The 19,539-nt window shown below is 41.6% G+C and overlaps 1 protein-coding gene and 1 long non-coding RNA gene across 3 annotated transcripts in view; one reads left to right on the forward strand and one right to left on the reverse strand.

Moving 5' to 3' along the window:
- The window catches only part of LOC139433042 (uncharacterized), a 196,498-nt gene that overhangs the window by 58,566 nt on the left and 118,393 nt on the right, over positions 1-19,539 (forward strand). The window lies entirely within an intron of this gene.
- Positions 1-19,539, reverse strand: part of LOC117462895 (solute carrier organic anion transporter family member 3A1-like) — a 129,991-nt gene that overhangs the window by 9,042 nt on the left and 101,410 nt on the right. Inside the window, exons 7-10 of one of the 2 annotated variants that reach the window (XM_034105264.1) lie at positions 18,793-18,928; positions 18,482-18,654; positions 10,037-10,101; positions 2,532-8,347 (exon numbers count right to left, since the gene is read on the reverse strand). In XM_034105264.1, the coding sequence (XP_033961155.1) occupies positions 7,971-8,347; positions 10,037-10,101; positions 18,482-18,654; positions 18,793-18,928 (751 nt within the window). In that variant the 3' untranslated portion in view covers positions 2,532-7,970. Of the gene's footprint in view, positions 1-2,531; positions 8,348-10,036; positions 10,102-18,481; positions 18,655-18,792; positions 18,929-19,539 lie in introns of those variants that run through there. The other variant, XM_071206203.1, reaches the window with a different exon arrangement.

Consider the following 19,539-nt stretch of genomic DNA (forward strand, 5'->3'; position numbering starts at 1 on the left):
GTTGGTGTGTGAGGTGATGCTGGAAGGTTTTGATGTACTGGATGCTACAGTACATTTGTTCAGACGGGCCGGCTGTGTTAAGGCCAGGAGGGACACAGGCAGTTGGGGGATTGTCTGAACGACATGAAAACACACGTTTTTCTCTGTGCTTCTCAAGGTCAGGTGGCATAAAGGACTGCAAGTCAAAGAGTCTGTCCCCTTGCATCTATCTTGGGAAATAGTTATAGTTTTCCAAGAGGATGAGAGTTAGGTTGCATACTCCTTTAAACTGGCAATGTGCATGGAATATAACGGTCTTACTTTGGCGTTTAATTAAAGGATGAAATGGTGAGATTTTGCAACCAACTCAACAGACACAAACAATCCCTCTCACTTTTTCACTTGAGGCCCAAATGTCATTCAAAGGCAAATACACTTCTTTTGTCCTTCACAGCAGCACACTTCCTCAGACTGCGCAAACTGCCCGGCGTTTTTGATTGATCATGTATTTGTATCTATTCATAGAGGCCAGATTCATCATTCCAATTTGTCAAGTTGCTGGAGTTAATTATGTGCAGGAGAGCCGGGGAAAAAGAGGACAGCCTCGTGTGTGGACTCATCTGAGGTTTTCCCTTTCTCACCTCGGCTCCAAACGAGCAGCCAGAGCTTCAGTGGGCGACAGGAGCGGCTTGGCACCATGGGTAATTAGTGTGATGAATGCTTTAGCAGAACAAATAGTGGCAGTCGCCTGTCTCGCTCATCCTGTGGCTGTGCTGTCGTAGCTCAGGGGCCGCGGGCTCATCAGGGTAATGGATAATTCTGCAACAGGACCATCCCTCAACCAACAGCGCCACTAATGCTAAAAGGAAACACAGAGTTTTACAGGTTTCCTCCCTGCCTCAAATATGGTGTCTTACTTCCCTGGCATCTATACTGCCCAAATGGATGTCAAATGCATGTTTGGAAGGTTACTGACAATCAATAACTCTGGAAATATGTAATCAGCAAAGTATTTTTCCAAGAAAATGCAAAAGAATTACAAACTATAAAAATAATTTGGTATTTATTTCTCCCAATAGAGCCTCTCAGGACTGTATATGTAGATATGCAAACATCTTCATACTAATCCTCTGTGGGATTATTTTCACTGCCTGTGGTGTAGATCCGTTGCTGCTGAAATGATGGATCACATTATTAGATTAGAAGAGAGCAAGGACAGCTAGCAGCTGGATTTGCATTTCACATCTTGTATATATCGACCTTTTCTGCATGGAAGCCATAATTGGGCTGTTGTCACTGAGTCAGATTGTTTTTTTTTAAACAATGCAGGGAACCTTGCAATAAATCAGGTCAGCTGTCGGAGCCATGTCACAAGACATCCATTAGTCAAATATGCAGAATAACCATTTTGCATACAATGTAAAGAGGAATACATAATAATTTATTTGCATCAAGAGAAGTCCAGATATCCTCATTTGTCCAACAAATGAAGGGCATATGGTGATTTTGTCTTAAGCATGCACCTGAAGGCGGAGGCAGCCATGACTGTTTGGCTCTTTGAGCTGTCATTTCAGGACCAGCTAATGGCCTGTGCTTACTCTGTGCCTTGAGTCTCAAACCCACTGTGACAGTGAATAATATGCGGCACGTAAGGCTGGATCCTAAGCCATGTCATCCGTGTAGTGGAAGCTGAATGGGTTGACTGTCACAGACAGGTAATCCATATCAGAAAAAGAAAAAAAAACAAGATGAGAGAATTGTTTAGATAGCAGGCCAGAGCCACGCCTAACAGAGCATGAAAGACAGGCAAGGTCGTGGAAAGGTTACTCCTGGGTCCAGGAGGTGAGACTTTGGGGATGCGGACATGTCAGTTCAGCAGTGTCCTCAGGTCAATGTGAAGACAAGTGGAAGACACATTTCTCTGTCAGCACGCAGAGAGCCCGCACGGGTTCAGGCTTTCGACTTGAAGTCCTAAGTCATTGAGTCAATAGCCAAGAACATGACACAACCTCTCACAGTCACTCGGCATCAAGCGGAACAGGGAATGGCATGCTTTCCATTTCGCTGCACCGTGGCCCCGGCAAGACCCCTCTGCACTCGAGAAACAGGAGAGCTCTCAGCCCCGGCTCTCGCATACAAGCAACGCTGAGCCCTGGCCCCGAACATGGCTCCCTCAAAGCAGCGGTACAAGGTGATCCACCGGTCAATCCATAACCCCGGTTATTATCTCCACTGGCTGCCGTAAAGCGCGGCAGGGAAGCCCATGGATAACCACAGGGCTTGGATGACAGGGAATTTGATCATGGCAAAGCACAAGCACATTCCAATTGAACTGATGTCAGGATTTATCTTCTTCTGTCAGTGCGTTTAGACGGGGAAGAAATAACGTTTCGCCCTAATTGACCAAGCATTCGCCCAGTGAAAACAGTCCTTTATCACAGGCATGGTATACAGGAAACCGAATCACATTACATCGAAAAATGGTTGAAAAAAGAAAAATGGAATTTCTTATTTTCTCCAAATCATTATTGCACAATGAATGACCCCCATGTCATGGTATGCAGATGTACATTTGCATTTTAGTTTCCTTAATAGATTGTTTGGTTGAACTACTTTTTCGTGTCATGAGAAAGTAACAAGGATGTTTGTCAAGATTAAAGCAAATTTGAAAAGATTGTTCCACTCACACAACCCTGTAGGGTCCCAAACCCCAATAGTGAATGCAACTTATACAGGGAGGCATATTCATAATCATTTGACTGAACATTGCTTATGCTTCTGTGCCTTGCATGGTTTTAGCCACAATGGAATGGCTCTAGGGATGGCAAAGTTGGTTGGTCCACCACTTTGGTCAAAATTATAATATCTCAAAAGATATTAAATGGAGAGCCATCAAACTTTATACAGAGAACCATTGTCCCCAGTTGATGAATCCCAATGACTTTTGAAATACCTTGACTTTTTCTCTAGCATGGCCATGAGGCTCACACTTTTTCTCAATACCTCAACAGCTCTTGGATAAACTCAAGAAATTTGGAAGAAATATGAATCCCCCCTAATCTAAACGCCTATGGTTTCAATACTCTACAGCCATACATTCTGTAATTAACATTATCTTCTGTCTATTGCCACTTTAAAATAAGCATAGTAATTGTCACTGTGCCTGAAAAGATTCTCAGAGTCACAATGACTCTATGGCTGCAGAACTGTTTAACACAACTTATCATCTTGACGTGTTAACATTATCTAGTGAAACATATTTCTGGCTGGTTTGACAGTGTAGGTGTCCCGTGGGTGAATACTTGATGGGATTCATGCATACTAAATATGAAAACTGATATTTCAATGGTGTGAAAACCACCTCTCAGTGACAATGAGTTTCAGCAGGAAATCATCATAGTTGTGAGGCAAAAGAAAATGTCATTTTAAAAACAAAAATAGTATATTTAATGTATTTACAATAAACATACAATCATGTAATCTTTTTCAAGAAATATACAGAACATAAAACAGCATATCTAAAAATCTTTAGTGATGCTTGGAAAATATAGGTGATGTTTTCTTATTTCAATGCCCTTTTCTTTTCAAAGAGCCATGAAATTCACACATTGAATATCACCCACAACATAAGCAAACACATCACTCGAAAACCGTCACTAACATGGTTAGCACGTGGTTTCACTTTAATCAAAGGCAACATGCTGCCTAAAGGCTCAAACCAAAGGTTTATCTGTCTTCATACGAAGAGTTTGCTGCCAAAATAACATCCGTCATTTAAAAAAAATTGACCATTCGTAATAAATAAATGATCGCAACAAAAACAAATCATGGGACTATTTACAGGTTAATTCTCCATTGATGTTAAAACGTCTCTTGAATGATAAAGCTCAGGACTTTTTTTGCCCAGAAATGTCGTATTTTGGCAGTAAACTCTTCATATGCCCATACTTCTGTCACTAAAGATTCCGCTATAAAAGTCAACCTGCTGTTACCACCAGGCAAGGTCATCAAAAGAGAATAATGAGAAAAATAGGATGTAAAAAAACATTTATGCTCCAAAATTATTTTCTCATCACAAGACAAAACAGTCCTGTCGCCGCAGGTGAATACAAGGTCAAGTGAGCGCCGTCACACTGGCCAGCGCGTTAGACAGACCTAGAATATGTTGGCTTTTTCTTTGCAAGTGTTGAATATTACACTGCACAGGTTGATATGGCACAACATCAGGAAGTCTCAGAGTAGAGCTCAATATCCAGGCACTGCTATCAGTGAAGATCGGCTGATTTATCTACAGTCAACCTCATCTTTACAATGTCAGGCGAAGGCTCAACATTGGTGCCACTTGTTTCAAGCAAAGTTTTGTTTTTAGTTTAGTTTAGTTGGACCAAAGCAACAAACAGTTATCAGCTTTGCCACTGATGGAAAGAGAGATTAATCTAAAGTAGACAATACCTTCACTAGTAGAAAAGTTCTACATATTAACAGTTATTACACCCTAAATAATATGGTTTTCTAGACCCATATACAATACTTTATAGGCAATATGTTTTTGGGACACTTTTTGTATGATATGGTGAAAGTAAGTGGAGGGATATCACAGAAAGGCTACATACAGCTGGAGGATCTGCTCTGAGCTCCAGCGTGGTAAAGACAAAGTTCTCTGCAGGACATTACAGAAACACTTCTATGGTGTCACTTTGGCACTTGTATGGCACTATTATGTACAGAGGAGTCAGCACTATGACACACTGGACGTTACATATATCAAAGACAGCGCCACCTGTTGGGGGTTGCGGAGGAGGAGCTGGTGGCCAGCTGGTAATGTTACTTAGCAGCCTTAGAAACTCTCTTTGCAATTGTTTGTACATAGCAACATTTCCTGCTGTTCTGTATGTCCTGCTAGGAGCCAATCTTCCCATCAGTCCAAATCTTTGCCTGGAAACTGTTTAAAAAAATAATCAGTGCTCGAAAAATCATTCCATTTTAAGTATTTAAGTTTTACTACTATGCTAAAAATCTGTATGTATACTCTCTTTGTTCACATCACAGCAGGCAGACAGTAGTCTGGTCTGGCATGGCTCTGTGTAGGTCCACTGTTGATCTCCAACATTTTCTAACAACTGTCTTTTTCCCCCCATTTTATATATTATTTAATATTTATGATGCTGAAGCATCGTCAAAGTACAGTTTAAATCGTATACTATTAGTTCATTGAAGTGCTAAACTAAGAGAACACGAGTAGTTTGGATCGAAGATAAATTCCACAAAAAAAGTGCTCATAAAAATTGAGCGTTAGCATAAAATGAGACTGAATCATGGAACTTTCACTCAAAAGAATAGTCTGACATTTTAGGAAAATACGTTTTTTGCGAGCATTAGATAAAAAGATCCTCTCTCGTTCCTGACCGGTAAATATGAAGCTACTGCCAGTAGGTGGTTAGCTTAGCTTAGCACACAGATGGGAAAAACTGTGGGAAGAAAGAGCTTGCGTCTGGTAACGAAATACACCTATAGTAGATTCAAAGCTAGTCTATTAAGACCTTATGTCTAATTTGTTCAACCTGAAAAAAAAAAAAAATGTACGATGGGTTTTGTGCATGACTTTAACTCATGGACAAGGCAGGCTAGCAATTTGCCTCTATTTACATTCGTTATGCTAAGCTAATCAGCCACTGGCTCTAGCTTTATTTTTACCGTACAAACATGAGATTGGTATTATCTTCTTGTCTAATACTGGGCAAGGGACTCACCATATTTCCCAAAATGTAAAACCACACCTTTAACCCCCACCTTTAACATCATAGGGAGTACATCTATAGCGATGGTGAGTGGCTGGACAAAGGTCCACATTTTTGATGCAAAACATATTAGATACTTACAAAGTAAGCCAAGAAAACCAATATATTCTCTATATAAACTGGATATGTCAGAAATCAGAATCCCAAGGAATTCGGCAAAAAAAGAAAAAGTTCTGTTTAGACAATCACTGCAGTGTGAGTGATTATGAGTCAGCTGAGGTTCGACATCATAATGCAGTATGCATTATAAAGCTTTTCCATGGTCTAAAATAGAATTTGGAGGCCATTGTAGTTACATTTCAATTGAACCGTAACCATGGCCGCCAAACCACAGAGTCTGTGCAGCTTAGTGACATACTGAATATTTATTTGTATCATTGCATGCATTACCAGCATGCTTTAAATTAACTAATTATGTCTGGACACTGTGCGTCATGCTGTGCTGTGTCTGCTGACAGCTAGCCCATCACAATCATCACGTCTCAGTGCCCTGACTTGGCGTTCCCCTTAAATGCCTTCACACTCTCAGTGTGTACGCACGTGTGAGCTTTGCTGCTGTAACTGATTCTATTACTGAAGACCCCCTCCCCCACAGCCTCCACCTGCTCTGACCCCACTGCATCCAAGTACCCTGGAGAGTCTTATATGCAATGGTCCCTGCTTGTTATTTATCCTGGTGCTGTGTATTCCATGCATTACTGCTGCGGGAGGGCGTCCCCAGGAGTAGAATACCACGACCAAGTGAAACTCTATTTCTGTCTAATTTTGTGAGTGTTCCTGGCTGGAGTTATAACGGTTCTACGGGTCTAATCGGTGAGAGTGGTGAAACTGAATGTCACAGGTTCAGTTACTGAATCGACATTCATTGTTTGACAACCAAACCCCTGTTTCCTCTCTCATAGTCCATTGCTTTTAATATCGTAAGCTAAACACCTAGAATTTCTTTGTTAAATATATTTACTTTTAGAAGTTGGACCTAATTTGTATATATTTTAAAGAGAAAAGACTGACTATAAATAAATGCTGTGAAGTAACATTAAAATAAAAACAGTTTTGTCCAGCATTCATAGTAAAACTCCACACTATGACACAGTAAAGGGATAATTAATACATACTAAGTCAACACTCTTCTACCTTCCACAGATCCTAAAATACCCTCTAGAACAATGCAGGCCAATTACAGTGAAATGTATCGAAAAACACTCTTTATCATTATTTTTTAAATCTGAGCAATATGTGCAACTCAAAGTGAAGAGTTTTGTTCCAAAATGAGATATCCACCCTTTGAGGCACCATGGCCTCTGCTCTTGCCAAATAAAAATTAGTTTCTGAAATCTATAAATATTGTTGTTGTATAAGATATAACAATACATTATTTATGAAACTGTCATTAATCTTGCATTAATTTGGTTTGTTTTTAATAAAGAAGGTTCCATAATGTACATTATATTTACTTTTATATATTGCTTTATTATTTCCCCATTATTCTTAATTATTCCTTCCTACTTCTTGTTGCTTCTTGCTTAATGTGTTGTGCTCCTGCATTGGCCTCTGTAATCAATGCATATCTCTCTTTCATTATTTGTGAAGTTAAACAGCTGAGTGAGATCTGTATGTCTGAAAAAGTGCTGCAAACATGAGCTGAAATATGATCAGCTAATGATAAACGCTGAAGCTAAACTGCAATCATTTCTACCTGTCATCAGACCTGAGAGGTACTTCCTTCTTAAAGGAAAATAAACTGTCTAATAAAGCTTATGAAAATAACACATATCAGATTGCTGCTTCTCAAAAAGCTCTTATCTCCTTATAAATCTGAACCTAATGACTGCAATTTTAACTGAGCTGTTAATGAAGTTGAACTAAAGAAGATGTCTGAGGGGCGTGCTGGCTGATTAGTGGTGTGATTAATTAACTGCTGAGTCATTCCTTTCCCAAAGTCAATCTGTATTCTACTGCCAAATTAAGAGTGAGTTTATGACAAAAAAGGACCAGATATCTGTATTTTAGCAAAAAAGTGCAATGAGGATATAGAGCATTTTGGGAACACCCCTTAATTTTTTTCAATATGTCTGATGTTTTAGGTGAGAAGACCCTTACTGAGAACATTCTTCTACACTGATACGACACCAAAGAAACATCAGATCAGTTTCACATTAACCACCTCAGCTCCAGTCCCGGTGCAGACCTCCACTATAAAACTGACTCCATGTTGTCACTCATATCTTGGTCCTCCAGGTTGAAAATGAACTTTGTCCTGTTGGCTGGGTTCTGGGTGATCTCCTTGCCCAAATTGTCCAGAGTCACATTGGAGGCGAAGAGTTCGGTGGGCGTGAGGTAGCCCTCGCTGTTCTTGATGTATTTCCTGTAGTTCTTTCTCAAACACTGCCACGTGGTGGCGTACAGGATGAAGGCAGAGGACTTGAGGGCGATGGCGATGCTGACGTACAGGTGCCTGTAGGCCACGTTGTCGTACAGCATGCAGGCTCCCTTCTCTCCGCAGACAGAGCTCCAGAACAGACAGGTGGAGTCGATGCCCATGCCGAAGATCAGAGGGGGGGGGATGAAGCCTGCAGCAGGAGAGGATGGTGCACAGAGAGCAGGTGAGGAGTTCACCAAGCATAGCATTTACATGTGTCTTATATCCAGACAGATGAGGTTCGTTTTAAAGGGGCCCTTCTATGCTCTTTCCAGGTTCAAATTTGTATTATGTGCCTGTACAGTTACATGCTTTAATGTACAAAAAGCAGGATAAGATATATAAAGATATGTCTTATCCTGCCTGTGCCTGGAAAAAAAACTCCCTCTGTAGACCATTTACATGCATAAAAACCTATAACACACTACAGGAAAGGGAAAACCCCCAAAAGCATAATAGGGCTTGTTTAAAGGAAATCCCAGATTTTGAATGGTTGAGTCTTTTTTAATCATTCAATCAGGGCAAACTCTTTTGAATGAAATCAGTGAAAAGGAATTTGAAAGGCTAAATGCCAACAAACACAAACCCTGTTTGAAGCAGATTTGTTGTTACATCTACAATGATGTTCACTGTACTGCTCATGGAAACAGTCGAAGGACTTTTTTGGTCATGGAAACAGCCTAAGGTACCTCTAAGAGACCTTCTAGCATTTAAAGGAGAATACATTCCAAATAGTCAGCCATCAAAACCCAATTGGCACAAGGTAACCAGAGAAAGGTGCATAACATTACTTTAAGGTTTCAACGCTTCAAGGTAAGTGTAGAAGCGTTTTTGTGTCGTAGGATTTAGTGGGGGATTATATTTGATTGCATAGTAGAAACTGAGAATACATCGGCATGTTAGCTTTCATTCAAGACGTCATATTAAAGTTACCAATATATTGTGTTAGACAAAAAGATGAAATTATTGAATCTGTATTTTATTTATATTGAATTCTGACTATTGTATTTTACAATGTTCTGGATTTATACGTACATTTGTATGTTGACACTAGAACCGCCAGAGGTCGCTGTACAATTTTACCCGCTTTTGATTTTCAAGGTACAATGTTCTTTTATTTATCATACAGAACAGTGAGTTTTGATCGCACTGGGATGAAACTTATACCAATAGAATCGGTGGACTCTCAGATTTTCATATGATATAGTTTGTGCAGATAGCATGAAGTATAAAATATCGCTACCAGTGCTGATTTAAACCCTTGGTGTTACGGAGCGTCCACACAGCAGCGTGCGTTGACGCTTGGAGGTCGGCGTGTCTGAAGCTTGAGGATTTTTTGTGAGCAACGCGACCAACAACCAATCACATGAATCTCCCGCCCCCGACACACAAAGCAATAGCAATGTTAAAACGAAGTAAACTGGATATAAAATCCCCAAACAGGCGAAAACCTACCAGTTTCACCCACTGTCTCTGCCACCTCCCTCCATGCCTCGCTCCTCCGGTTTGTATCCCGGTAGATGAACAGAGACTGATCATACAGCACCGGGTGATTCACTACCGCTATAATGAATTTTCCCTCCATTTTTTGGAATATGAGGAAATGACCTGCGTAGTCTCTCCCAGCATACACGCGGTTTGATTGGCTAGCGCTTGTACTGGCAGATTTGCATACAAAAAATTGACCCGTTGGCGGTTCTAGTGTTAAGATCACACAAGTCAGAAACAATCCTTTGCAGCCACAACTGGAATCTAATTCTACATATAGTAACATACTAAGAATATAAGTTAGCCTAAATGAGCAGACATGAAAAACAGAAGAATATAATAAATGCATTACCTATCAGTCTCAGGAGTAGGAACAGAACTCCAAGGGCGTAAGACTTCAGCTCTGGATTTACAGTTCTGAAAACAAAGACAGATTGGAAAGACAGGAATGAGCATAATTGTATTGTACTGTTGAATAAAATAAAAATCCATTTTGGCAGCACTGTTGAGCATTTTGAAAATGTATTGTCATGCCTCTGTGCAAGGCTTAGTCTTTCTATCTGTATAGCCAGTGGTGTAAAGTAACTAAGTTCATAAACTCAACAAGTACTATACGTGGGTACAATTTTGAGATACTTGTACTTTATTTAAGTATTTCAATGTTTTGCTACTTTGTACTTCTACTCCTCTACAGTTCAGAGGTACATGGTGTACTTCTACTCCTCTACAGTTCTGAGGTACATGGTGTACTTCTACTCCACTACAGTTCAGAGGTACATGGTGTACCACTACATGTATTTAATACCTTTAGTTACTCTACAGATGTGGATGAATGATGTGAAATCTAATCAAGTGTTAAATCAGATTTTAGTTCCACCTGGATTAAATTCACAAGCTACCCTGCAGTATACACAGTCATTCAGACTAGCTGCACCTTTACCAGCTTTGAGAACACTTTAATGATCAATCATTATAAAACACATCATATATATTATTCTGAAATGGACCAATCTGCACAATGACTACTTTTACTGTCGCTACTTTCACTAGATTTTGATGATAATACTTTTGTACTTTTACTTGAGTAACATTTTTAATGCAGGACTTTTACTGTAACAGAGTATTCCGACACTTTGGTATTTCTACTTTTACTCAAGTACAAGATCTGAGCACTTCTACTTCTACTTTTACTACAAGATCAGAGTACTTCTACTTTTACTCAAGTACAAGATCTGAGTACTTCTACTTTTACTCAAGTACAAGACCTGAGTACTTCTACTTTTACTCAAGTACAAGATCTGAGTACTTCTACTTTCACTCAAGTACAAGATCTGAGTACTTCTACTTTTACTCAAGTACAACATCTGAGTACTTCTACTTTTATTAAGTACAAGATCTGATTACTTCCACTTCTACTAAAGTACAAGATCTGAGTACTTCTACTAAAGTACAAGATCTGAGTACTTCTACTTTAACTCAACTATAAGATCTGAGTACTTCTACTTTTACTCAAGTACAAGACCTGAGTACTTCTACTTTTACTCAAGTACAATATCTGAGTAGTTCTACTTTTAAGCCAACATCTGAGTACTTCTACAAAAGTACACGATCTGAGTATTTCTACTTTTACTCTAGCACAATATCTATAGACCTACTTATACCACCTCCGTTTATAGCCTATGAAAAAAACTATTAGAAAACGAAGGCTAAAGCTAACGTTAGCAGATAGTAACAATGTATGCTAGCTAGCTAGCTAGCTAGCTAGCTCAACGATTCCTTAAATTATATTGCGACAGAAAAACATTTCAGTTCACATCACGCTCTGCCGCTCTGCTCTGAACACCTGAACGGCCCGTTCTAACAGCTGTTCACCAGCGGTGCAGTCTGTGCCACAGTGACTCCGCACAGTTAACGAATGCACCGTAGCTAATGTAGCTGACCCTCATCCCGGAGCAGCAGAGTTCAGCCGACAGGCAGGAAGACTCGAGCACACAGCTCGCGCTTCATATATTAAAAAATAACACCATGCGCGTCATGATGGCACATAACAGCTCGCGACCTCAGATTATTTCGGCGATTAGATAAAATGTAAATTATATTTGACGCAACTTTAGTTGTGTGAGGCGCCGGGCGGGTGTGGGGATACTCACAAGTCTCCGGTTGGGTGCTTCGTTGTTGGAGTTTACCCCAGTGGACGAGAGGGTCGCCTCCCTACGCCTGCGGGTTATGGGGGGGAAAATTCTGACTGTTGTGTCTGCTTATGCACCAAACAGCAGTTCGGAGTATACGGCCTTCTTGGAGACCCTGGAAAGAGTCCTGTATGGGGCTCCTGAAAGGGACTCTTTAATCTTGCTGGGAGACTTCAACGCACATGTGGGCAATGATGGAGACACTTGGAGGGGCGTGATTGGGAGGAACGGCCCCCCTGATCTGAACCGGAGTGGTGGTTTGTTACTGGACTTCTGTGCTAGTCATGGATTGGCCATAACAAACACCATGTTCGAACATAAGGATGTTCATAAGTGTACGTGGTACCAGAGCACCCTAGGCAGAAGGTCCATGATCGATTTCGTTATCGTATCATCGGACCTGAGGACCTATGTTTTGGACACTCGGGTAAAGAGAGGGGCGGAGTTGTCAACTGATCACCATCTGGTGGTGAGTTGGGTCGAGTGGCGGGGGAAGCCTCTGGATAGACCTGGTAAGCCCAAACGTGTAGTTCGGGTGAACTGGGAACGTCTGGAGGAGGCCCAAGTTCAGGAGGCCTTCAACTCACACTTCCGGCGGAGCTTTTCGGGCATTCCTGTGGAGGTTGGGGACATTGAACCAGAGTGGTCGGTGTTCAAAGCCTCTATTGCCGAAGCCGCGACGGGGAGCTGTGGTCTCAAGGTCTTAGGTGCCTCAAGGGGCAGTAACCCTCGAACCTCCTGGTGGACACCGGTGGTCAGGGAAGCCGTCCGACTGAAGAAGGAGGCCTTCAGGGATTTGATATCCCGGGGGACTCCCAGGATATCAAGGTAGTGGCAAGGTACCGACAGGCCCGAAGGGCAGCAGCCTCAGCCGTGGCCAAGGCAAAGCAGCGGGTGTGGGAGAAGTTCGGAGAAGACATGGAAAAGGACTTTCGGGCGGCACCAAAGTTGTTCTGGAAAACTGTCCGACACCTCAGGAGGGGAAAGCAGGGAACCATCCAAGCTGTGTACAGTAAGGATGGGACGTTGTTGACCTCAACTGATGGAGTTTTAGGGCGTTGGAAGGAACACTTTGAGGAACTCCTGAACCCGACAACTCCGCCCTCTATGTTAGAGGCAGAGCTGGAGTATGACGGGGGATCAACACTAATCTCCCGGGGGGAGGTCACTGAGGTCGTCAAACAACTCCACAGTGGCAAAGCCCCGGGGGTGGATGAGATCCGCCTGGAAATGCTGAAGGCTCTGGGTGTTGAGGGACTGTCATGGTTGACACGTCTCGTCAACGTTGCGTGGAAGTCGGAAACAGTACCGAAGGAGTAGCAGACCTGGGTGGTGGTTCCCCTTTTCAAAAAGGGGGAACAGAGGGTGTGTGCCAATTACAGAGGCATCACACTACTCAGCCTCCCCGGGAAAGTGTACTCTAAGGTACTCGAAAGGAGGGTCAGGCCGATTGTCGAACCTCAGATTAAGGAGGAACAATGCGGATTCCGTCCTGGTTGTGGAACGACGGATCAGCTTTTTACTCTCGCAAGGATCCTGGAGGGGGCCTGGGAGTACGCTTATCCGGTCTACATGTGTTTTGTAGACTTGGAGAAGGCGTATGACCGAGTTCCCAGGAAGTTACTGTGGGAGGTGCTGCGGGAGTATGGGGTGAGGGGGTTTCTACTCAGGGCCATCCAATCTCTGTACTCCCAAAGCGAGAGCTGTGTCCGGGTCCTCGGCAGTAAGTCGGACCCATTTCTGGTGAGGGTTGGCCTCTGCCAGGGCTGCGCTTTGTCACCAATCCTGTTTGTAATATACATGGATCGGATTTCGAGGTGTAGTCGTGGGGGAGGGGGTCTGCAGTTTGGTGGACTAAGAATTGCACCACTGCTTTTTGCAGATGATGTGGTTTTAATGGCTTCATCGGTCTGCGACCTTCAGCACTCACTGGATCGGTTCGCAACCGAGTGTGAGACGGCTGGGATGAGGATCAACACCTCCAAATCTGAGGCCATGGTTCTCAGCAGGAAACCGATGGACTTTCCACTCCAAGTAGGGAATGAGTCCTTACCCCAAGTGAAGGAGTTCAAGTATCTCGGGGTCTTGTTCTCGAGTGAGGGAACAATGGAGCGTGAGATGGGCCGGAGAATCGTAGCAGCGGGAGCGGTACTGCAATCGCTTTACCGCACCGTTGTGACAAAAAGGGAGCTGAGCCAGAAGGCAAAGCTCTCTGTCTTCCGGGCCATTTTCATTCCTACCCTCACCTATGGTCATGAAGGATGGGTCATGACTGAAAGAACGAGATTGCGGATACAAGCGGCCGAGATGGGTTTTCTCCGCAGGGTGGCTGGTGTCTCCCTTAGGGAGGTGTTCCAGGCACGTCTAGCTGGGAAGAGACCAAGGGGTAGACCTAGGACCAGGTGGAGGGATTATATCTCTTCGCTGGCCTGGTAGCGCCTTGGGATCCCCCAGTCAGAGCTGGTTGATGTGACCAGGGAAAATAAAGTTTGGGGCTCTCTGCTGGAACTGCTACCCCCGCGACCCGACCACGGATAAGCGGGTGAAGATGGATGGATGGATGGCAACTTTAGTTACATTTCCCTGACTTTTCCAAAACCTTGGGAAAAATATTGTTTTCCATCACTTTTCCAGGGCCTGGAATTTGCATTTTAAATTTCCATGACTTTTCCAGGTTTTCAATGACCGTACGAACGCTGAAGCATGAAGAATGGTCCACAAGTTACCAGCACATGAGCACAACAAACACGGCCAAGCTCAAGTTATGTTTCCCGGATGAGCTGAGCAGGCAGAGTCTCTGTAGCATCATGGAGCTGCTAGCAGAAAGACAGGAAGCTAACAACAGCAGTCACTGGACAGAGCTGTCACTCAATGTGACCACGTCCTAATTTATGCCTAACTTTAAGGCTTAATATAACTTAAACAAATTTTAAATGGTTGCAACTCATTAATAAATGGGAATGTGTTTTACACTTTACAAGGCTCCCTTTTGGCAGTTATAAATGTTAGTAACTCATAAATAAATGGTCATAAAGAGATGCCAAGAAACATCAGGATGGAAGGGGGGAATCAACTCAGTGAACAACAGATACCAAGGATGTTGGCTGATGAAGAAGACGAAGTAAGCTAGGTTGCCAATATAAGGCTTAGTCATCTTGCCAAATAGTGAGCCTGTGTTGACGTATGAAAACAATATTAGAACTGGTTTATAAATGGTTCTTAATGATTAATAAAGTGTTTACAACCTAATTCATAACCTAATTATAAACCCTTTATGAATCCTTTATAAGGGTAGTCTTATTGTAAAGTGGTACCGCCCATTTTATAATCACCATCATACACTATTACTAAAATACAACACGATTCCTTCAATAACGTGCTCATCAAAAAATTGGGCTAATTTAACGTGATTTATAAACGGCTGTGAATCTTAACAAATAATTTATATAAATACTTCTTATCAGTGAATTATATATATTTTTTTTATCAAGAGTCTTAATCTACGGAGCCCCCTAGGGGACATGGAGAAGAAGAAAACAATTATTTGAAAAAAATATATATGTTTTGCGACATATCACAAAACATTTGCGAGATCTCGCAATACTTTTAATTTAGCTCAATGTACTTCCTGGTCAGTTCGACACAGAGGTTGCGCTAGACTTTTTCGCTGCCCGTAATTTTGACGGACATGATCGTAAAACTTCTGTCAAAATCCAGAATTACCCATCGGCCTTTACACAACTCTGACGGGGGGGGGGGGGGAAGCATGCTCGTGAACTGTCAACTGGGGGGGGGGGGGACAGTTCACATGCGCCGTGTTATGCATGGCTGCTGCACCTCGCGGGAGCGTGCACAGCGTAAAGCCAAAACTGACAGACATTTCAATGATTTGTACGGCACAGTTAGGTTTGGAAACGGTGTAATTTCCTTTTTGGAGGGCATGCATAACACGGCATAACACCGGAGCCTCGCTGCGGGGAAACTTTGGCGCTGTTCCGAGTTTGTTCTAATCAGTCAAAATGACGGACTGCTTTCAGATTTGTCCGTCATTGTTAAAAGAAATCCGTCATAGACGGAAAATATTCGGTTAACGCGACCTCTGGTTCGACAACACAGAAACCACAACAATGGAGCGGTTCATCGATTTTACTTTGAACTTGGCCTTAAATATAAAGATATAACATCAGTGCTTGGCAATAGGCACAGTTTTCACATAAGTGAAAGACACTTCAAGAGAACACTCAGAGCGAGGAGACATGCACGTCGCAAAGCATACTCTGAGCTGAGTTATTGACAGATTCGAATTTCGCGGATCAATAACTCATGAACATAATGTTGTAAAAATACAAACAACGTGACTTTACAATCATAGCAAGGTAGACAACAAGCTACAGAGTCGTTTTTATCAGAACAGTTCGATACGCGCCGTCATCAGAGCTAAACTTCAATAATTGGTGACAATCTGCAGCTTGAGGAGGGAGAGGAGTGCTTAGGGACCGTCAACAAACTGCAACAAGGTTTTACGAGATCTCGCAAAGGTTTTGCGAGATCTCGCAATACTTTACAGTTTTTCTCGATTTCTAACACACTAAAATTATACATAAAGCACAATTATTTTAACTGACACTCAAAGAGCAAAACATCGGCTCAAATCTCCAAAACTCTAAACACGTTTTCAGATTTTCAAACAATTTGCAAATCAACATGGCACTTTTTGCAAACCACTGCACACGTTTCTCCACGTAAGACACAGGAGTCTGACATGAAGTCACGTGTTAGGTTTAAAACACTGATATTCAAAATGCCTCACACATGGACCAATGATCAAGAAACACGTTCCACCTGACCAAACACCTGGTAGCATAATGGTTGGCTCATCAATCAGGATGTTAGCACTATAAAAAGACCACAGGTGAGTACTTTCTTACAGCAACAATGGAAGTCAACATGGAAGCAAGAGCAAGAGGAAGAGGAAGAGCTGGACTGAGAGTGAGAGGAGGAGGAAGAGGTGGGGTGAGAGTGAGAGGAGGAAGAATGAGAGGTAGAGGTAGAGCTGGAGGGAGAGGACGTGGACAAAGAAGAATACTCTCATGATATATCAGTGCTTATATCTGTTGTGTGAATCATATTTACTTCATTACTGTAATTGAATTGTTGGCATGTTGCATGCTATAACTGTACACACATCCTGCACAATGTACTGTGGTAAACTTACTTTTATACAACACAAACACTGACCGACCACTATGTCTTTGTTGTTTATCTGAAGGACTGAGAAACAAAGAGGTGGAAGGCTAAGGATTTCCAACGAGGCACAGGAAGCAGCACAAACTGGGTTTTGGCAAACAATGCCATCGCACTTAGAGAGATCTGAAGCATAGTAACTATGTGCTGAGATGCATGTTGCACAATGTTACAACTCATTTGTATTTCTTCACTTACTGTATTTCTGTAAACTCAAGCAATCTTTCTCTGCAGAAACCTCTATGTACAGAGCATAGCCCATAAAAGATTAAAGTGCGTTAGAGTATGCTCAGCAGTGTGTAGTTGGGTGGTCAAACCATCTAGTATTATGAATGAAGTGTGTTATATTTGGTGCTAAAGTTTGCATTTGGAAAGCGTTTATGTAGTTTTGAGTGCAGTTCTTCATTTAGCAGGAGAAATTAGGTGTTTTGCACTTTGGGTGTGTGGTTTTGTGAATTGTGTTTAGTGTTCTGAGAAACTGAGAAATTAAAAAAAAAATGTGTGTTAGCAATCGAGAAAAACTGTATTATTTTTTCAGTTTATTATTTTTTTCTTCTCCATGTCCCCTAGGGGGCTCCGTATTAATCTATATGAAAGTAATACCTACAGTTATAAAAATGTTTTATTGGAGTTAAAAGTAATAATTCTAAGAATTAGAAAATAGTACTAAATACAGTATACAATACATATTTCAGTATAGTAAATCAAAATCCTACTCAAATACATTACTTTAGTAAATGTATTTATTTACTTTCCACTACTTCCTGTACCAGAGCTGGGAGAAGTACTAGGATTATTTCTGAAGTAAAAAAAGAAATACTATCATCTTAAATAATGTCTAAATTAAAAATGGAACTTAAGTAGAAGTACAAAAGTATTATAGGCAAATTGCATCAAAGTGAAAGTACTCTTCATGCAGAATGGCTCTTTTAACAGTATTATGGAACATTATTATTCAGCTTTCATCACCAACAATTATATCTTAGAATTTTAATGTTGGACTTAATTATTTTTGAAATGCTGGGTGAATTAGCAGAATAGTAGTGCATCATACCATATACGCATACCATGTGTTTTTATTTGCAAAACTTATCTAATTACTATGAGAGTTAAATAAATGTAGTCGAGTAAAACGTATTAATGTTGCCTCAGAAAATGTTGAATGAGTAGAAATATAAAGCATCCTAAGATAAAAGTACAAGTATGGAAAAATAGTACTTACATACTATACTTGAGTAAATGTACTTTGGTACTTTCTACCATTGCCTGTGCCAAAGTGACTTCCTCATAGTCCCTTGGAGCAGACACACATGTCACCAGCTCCCTCTGGTGGGAGCTCTATGAACAGCAACAGGTCTCCTCACCTGATGAGGATGATGACAGAGGGGGTCTGGGCCATGGCTCCGATCATGCTGCACACACAGATCACACACAGGAAGGTGAGGAAGGCCTGCTGACAGCCCGGACTGGGACACTTCCCCGGCAGAGCCACCGCCTCCTCACTGGAGCTGGATATACACGTGCAGCTGGTCAGGTTCTGACACGAGGACGAGAGAAGAGATCAAAGTGTTGTTATGGAGATCTGCTGCGCTGTGTGTATGCTTCCTGTCTTAAAGCTTGAGATGTCCAGTGTATAAGGTGCTGGTGACAGAGCTAATTTTAGTCCCTCACTCACTGGTTTGGTGCAGCCGGCGAAGCAGGCGGAGAGGTAGGTGACTCCGTTGGAGCCACAGACGGGACTCACTGACGCGGTGTAGCAGTTACAGTTGTTGATGCACGCTGACTCAGGTCGCTGCCAGGACCGCAGCGTCCTACAGAGGGTCAAAGGTCATGTTAGAGAGCATATATATGTTTCTTTTTTTACATTTTATTGTTACACTTTGTAGTTGGTCTGTACATTTATATGGTGTATTCGACAGAGTGACTGTTAAGTATCCACTTACTGTTTATGTTTTTTTCTACTGTTGATATATTTACTGTTTATTTATGTTTATTCTCTAATTTACTTCATACTTATTTCATGTGCACTGCCTCATTGAAATGGGGACAAACATATCTAATCTAATCTAATGTTATATATATATATATATATATATAAAAATATATATATATATATAAAAATAATGTTTACATCAAATAAAAACAACCACAGGATTTTCATGAAAATCTAACTTTTCTGTATCCAGATTTGTTTGGTTATTCACTTTTGCATCGTTTTGACTCTGAACAGTCACGGCAAATGATAAACAAACTATATTCAACACAGCGCTTTTCCTGTTTTAGCGACCACTCTGAGCGCTTTACAACCCGATTGCAATTTGGTTTGCTTGATTGGGATTGAGCATTTTGATATTTACCTATCACCTAAAGCTGCAAAAAAATCAAGAAAGACATGGAAAATGCATTCATTACAATAAGGGAC

The sequence above is a fragment of the Pseudochaenichthys georgianus genome, chromosome 3 (assembly GCF_902827115.2).
Source record: "Pseudochaenichthys georgianus chromosome 3, fPseGeo1.2, whole genome shotgun sequence".
Taxonomy (NCBI): Eukaryota; Metazoa; Chordata; class Actinopteri; order Perciformes; family Channichthyidae; genus Pseudochaenichthys; species Pseudochaenichthys georgianus.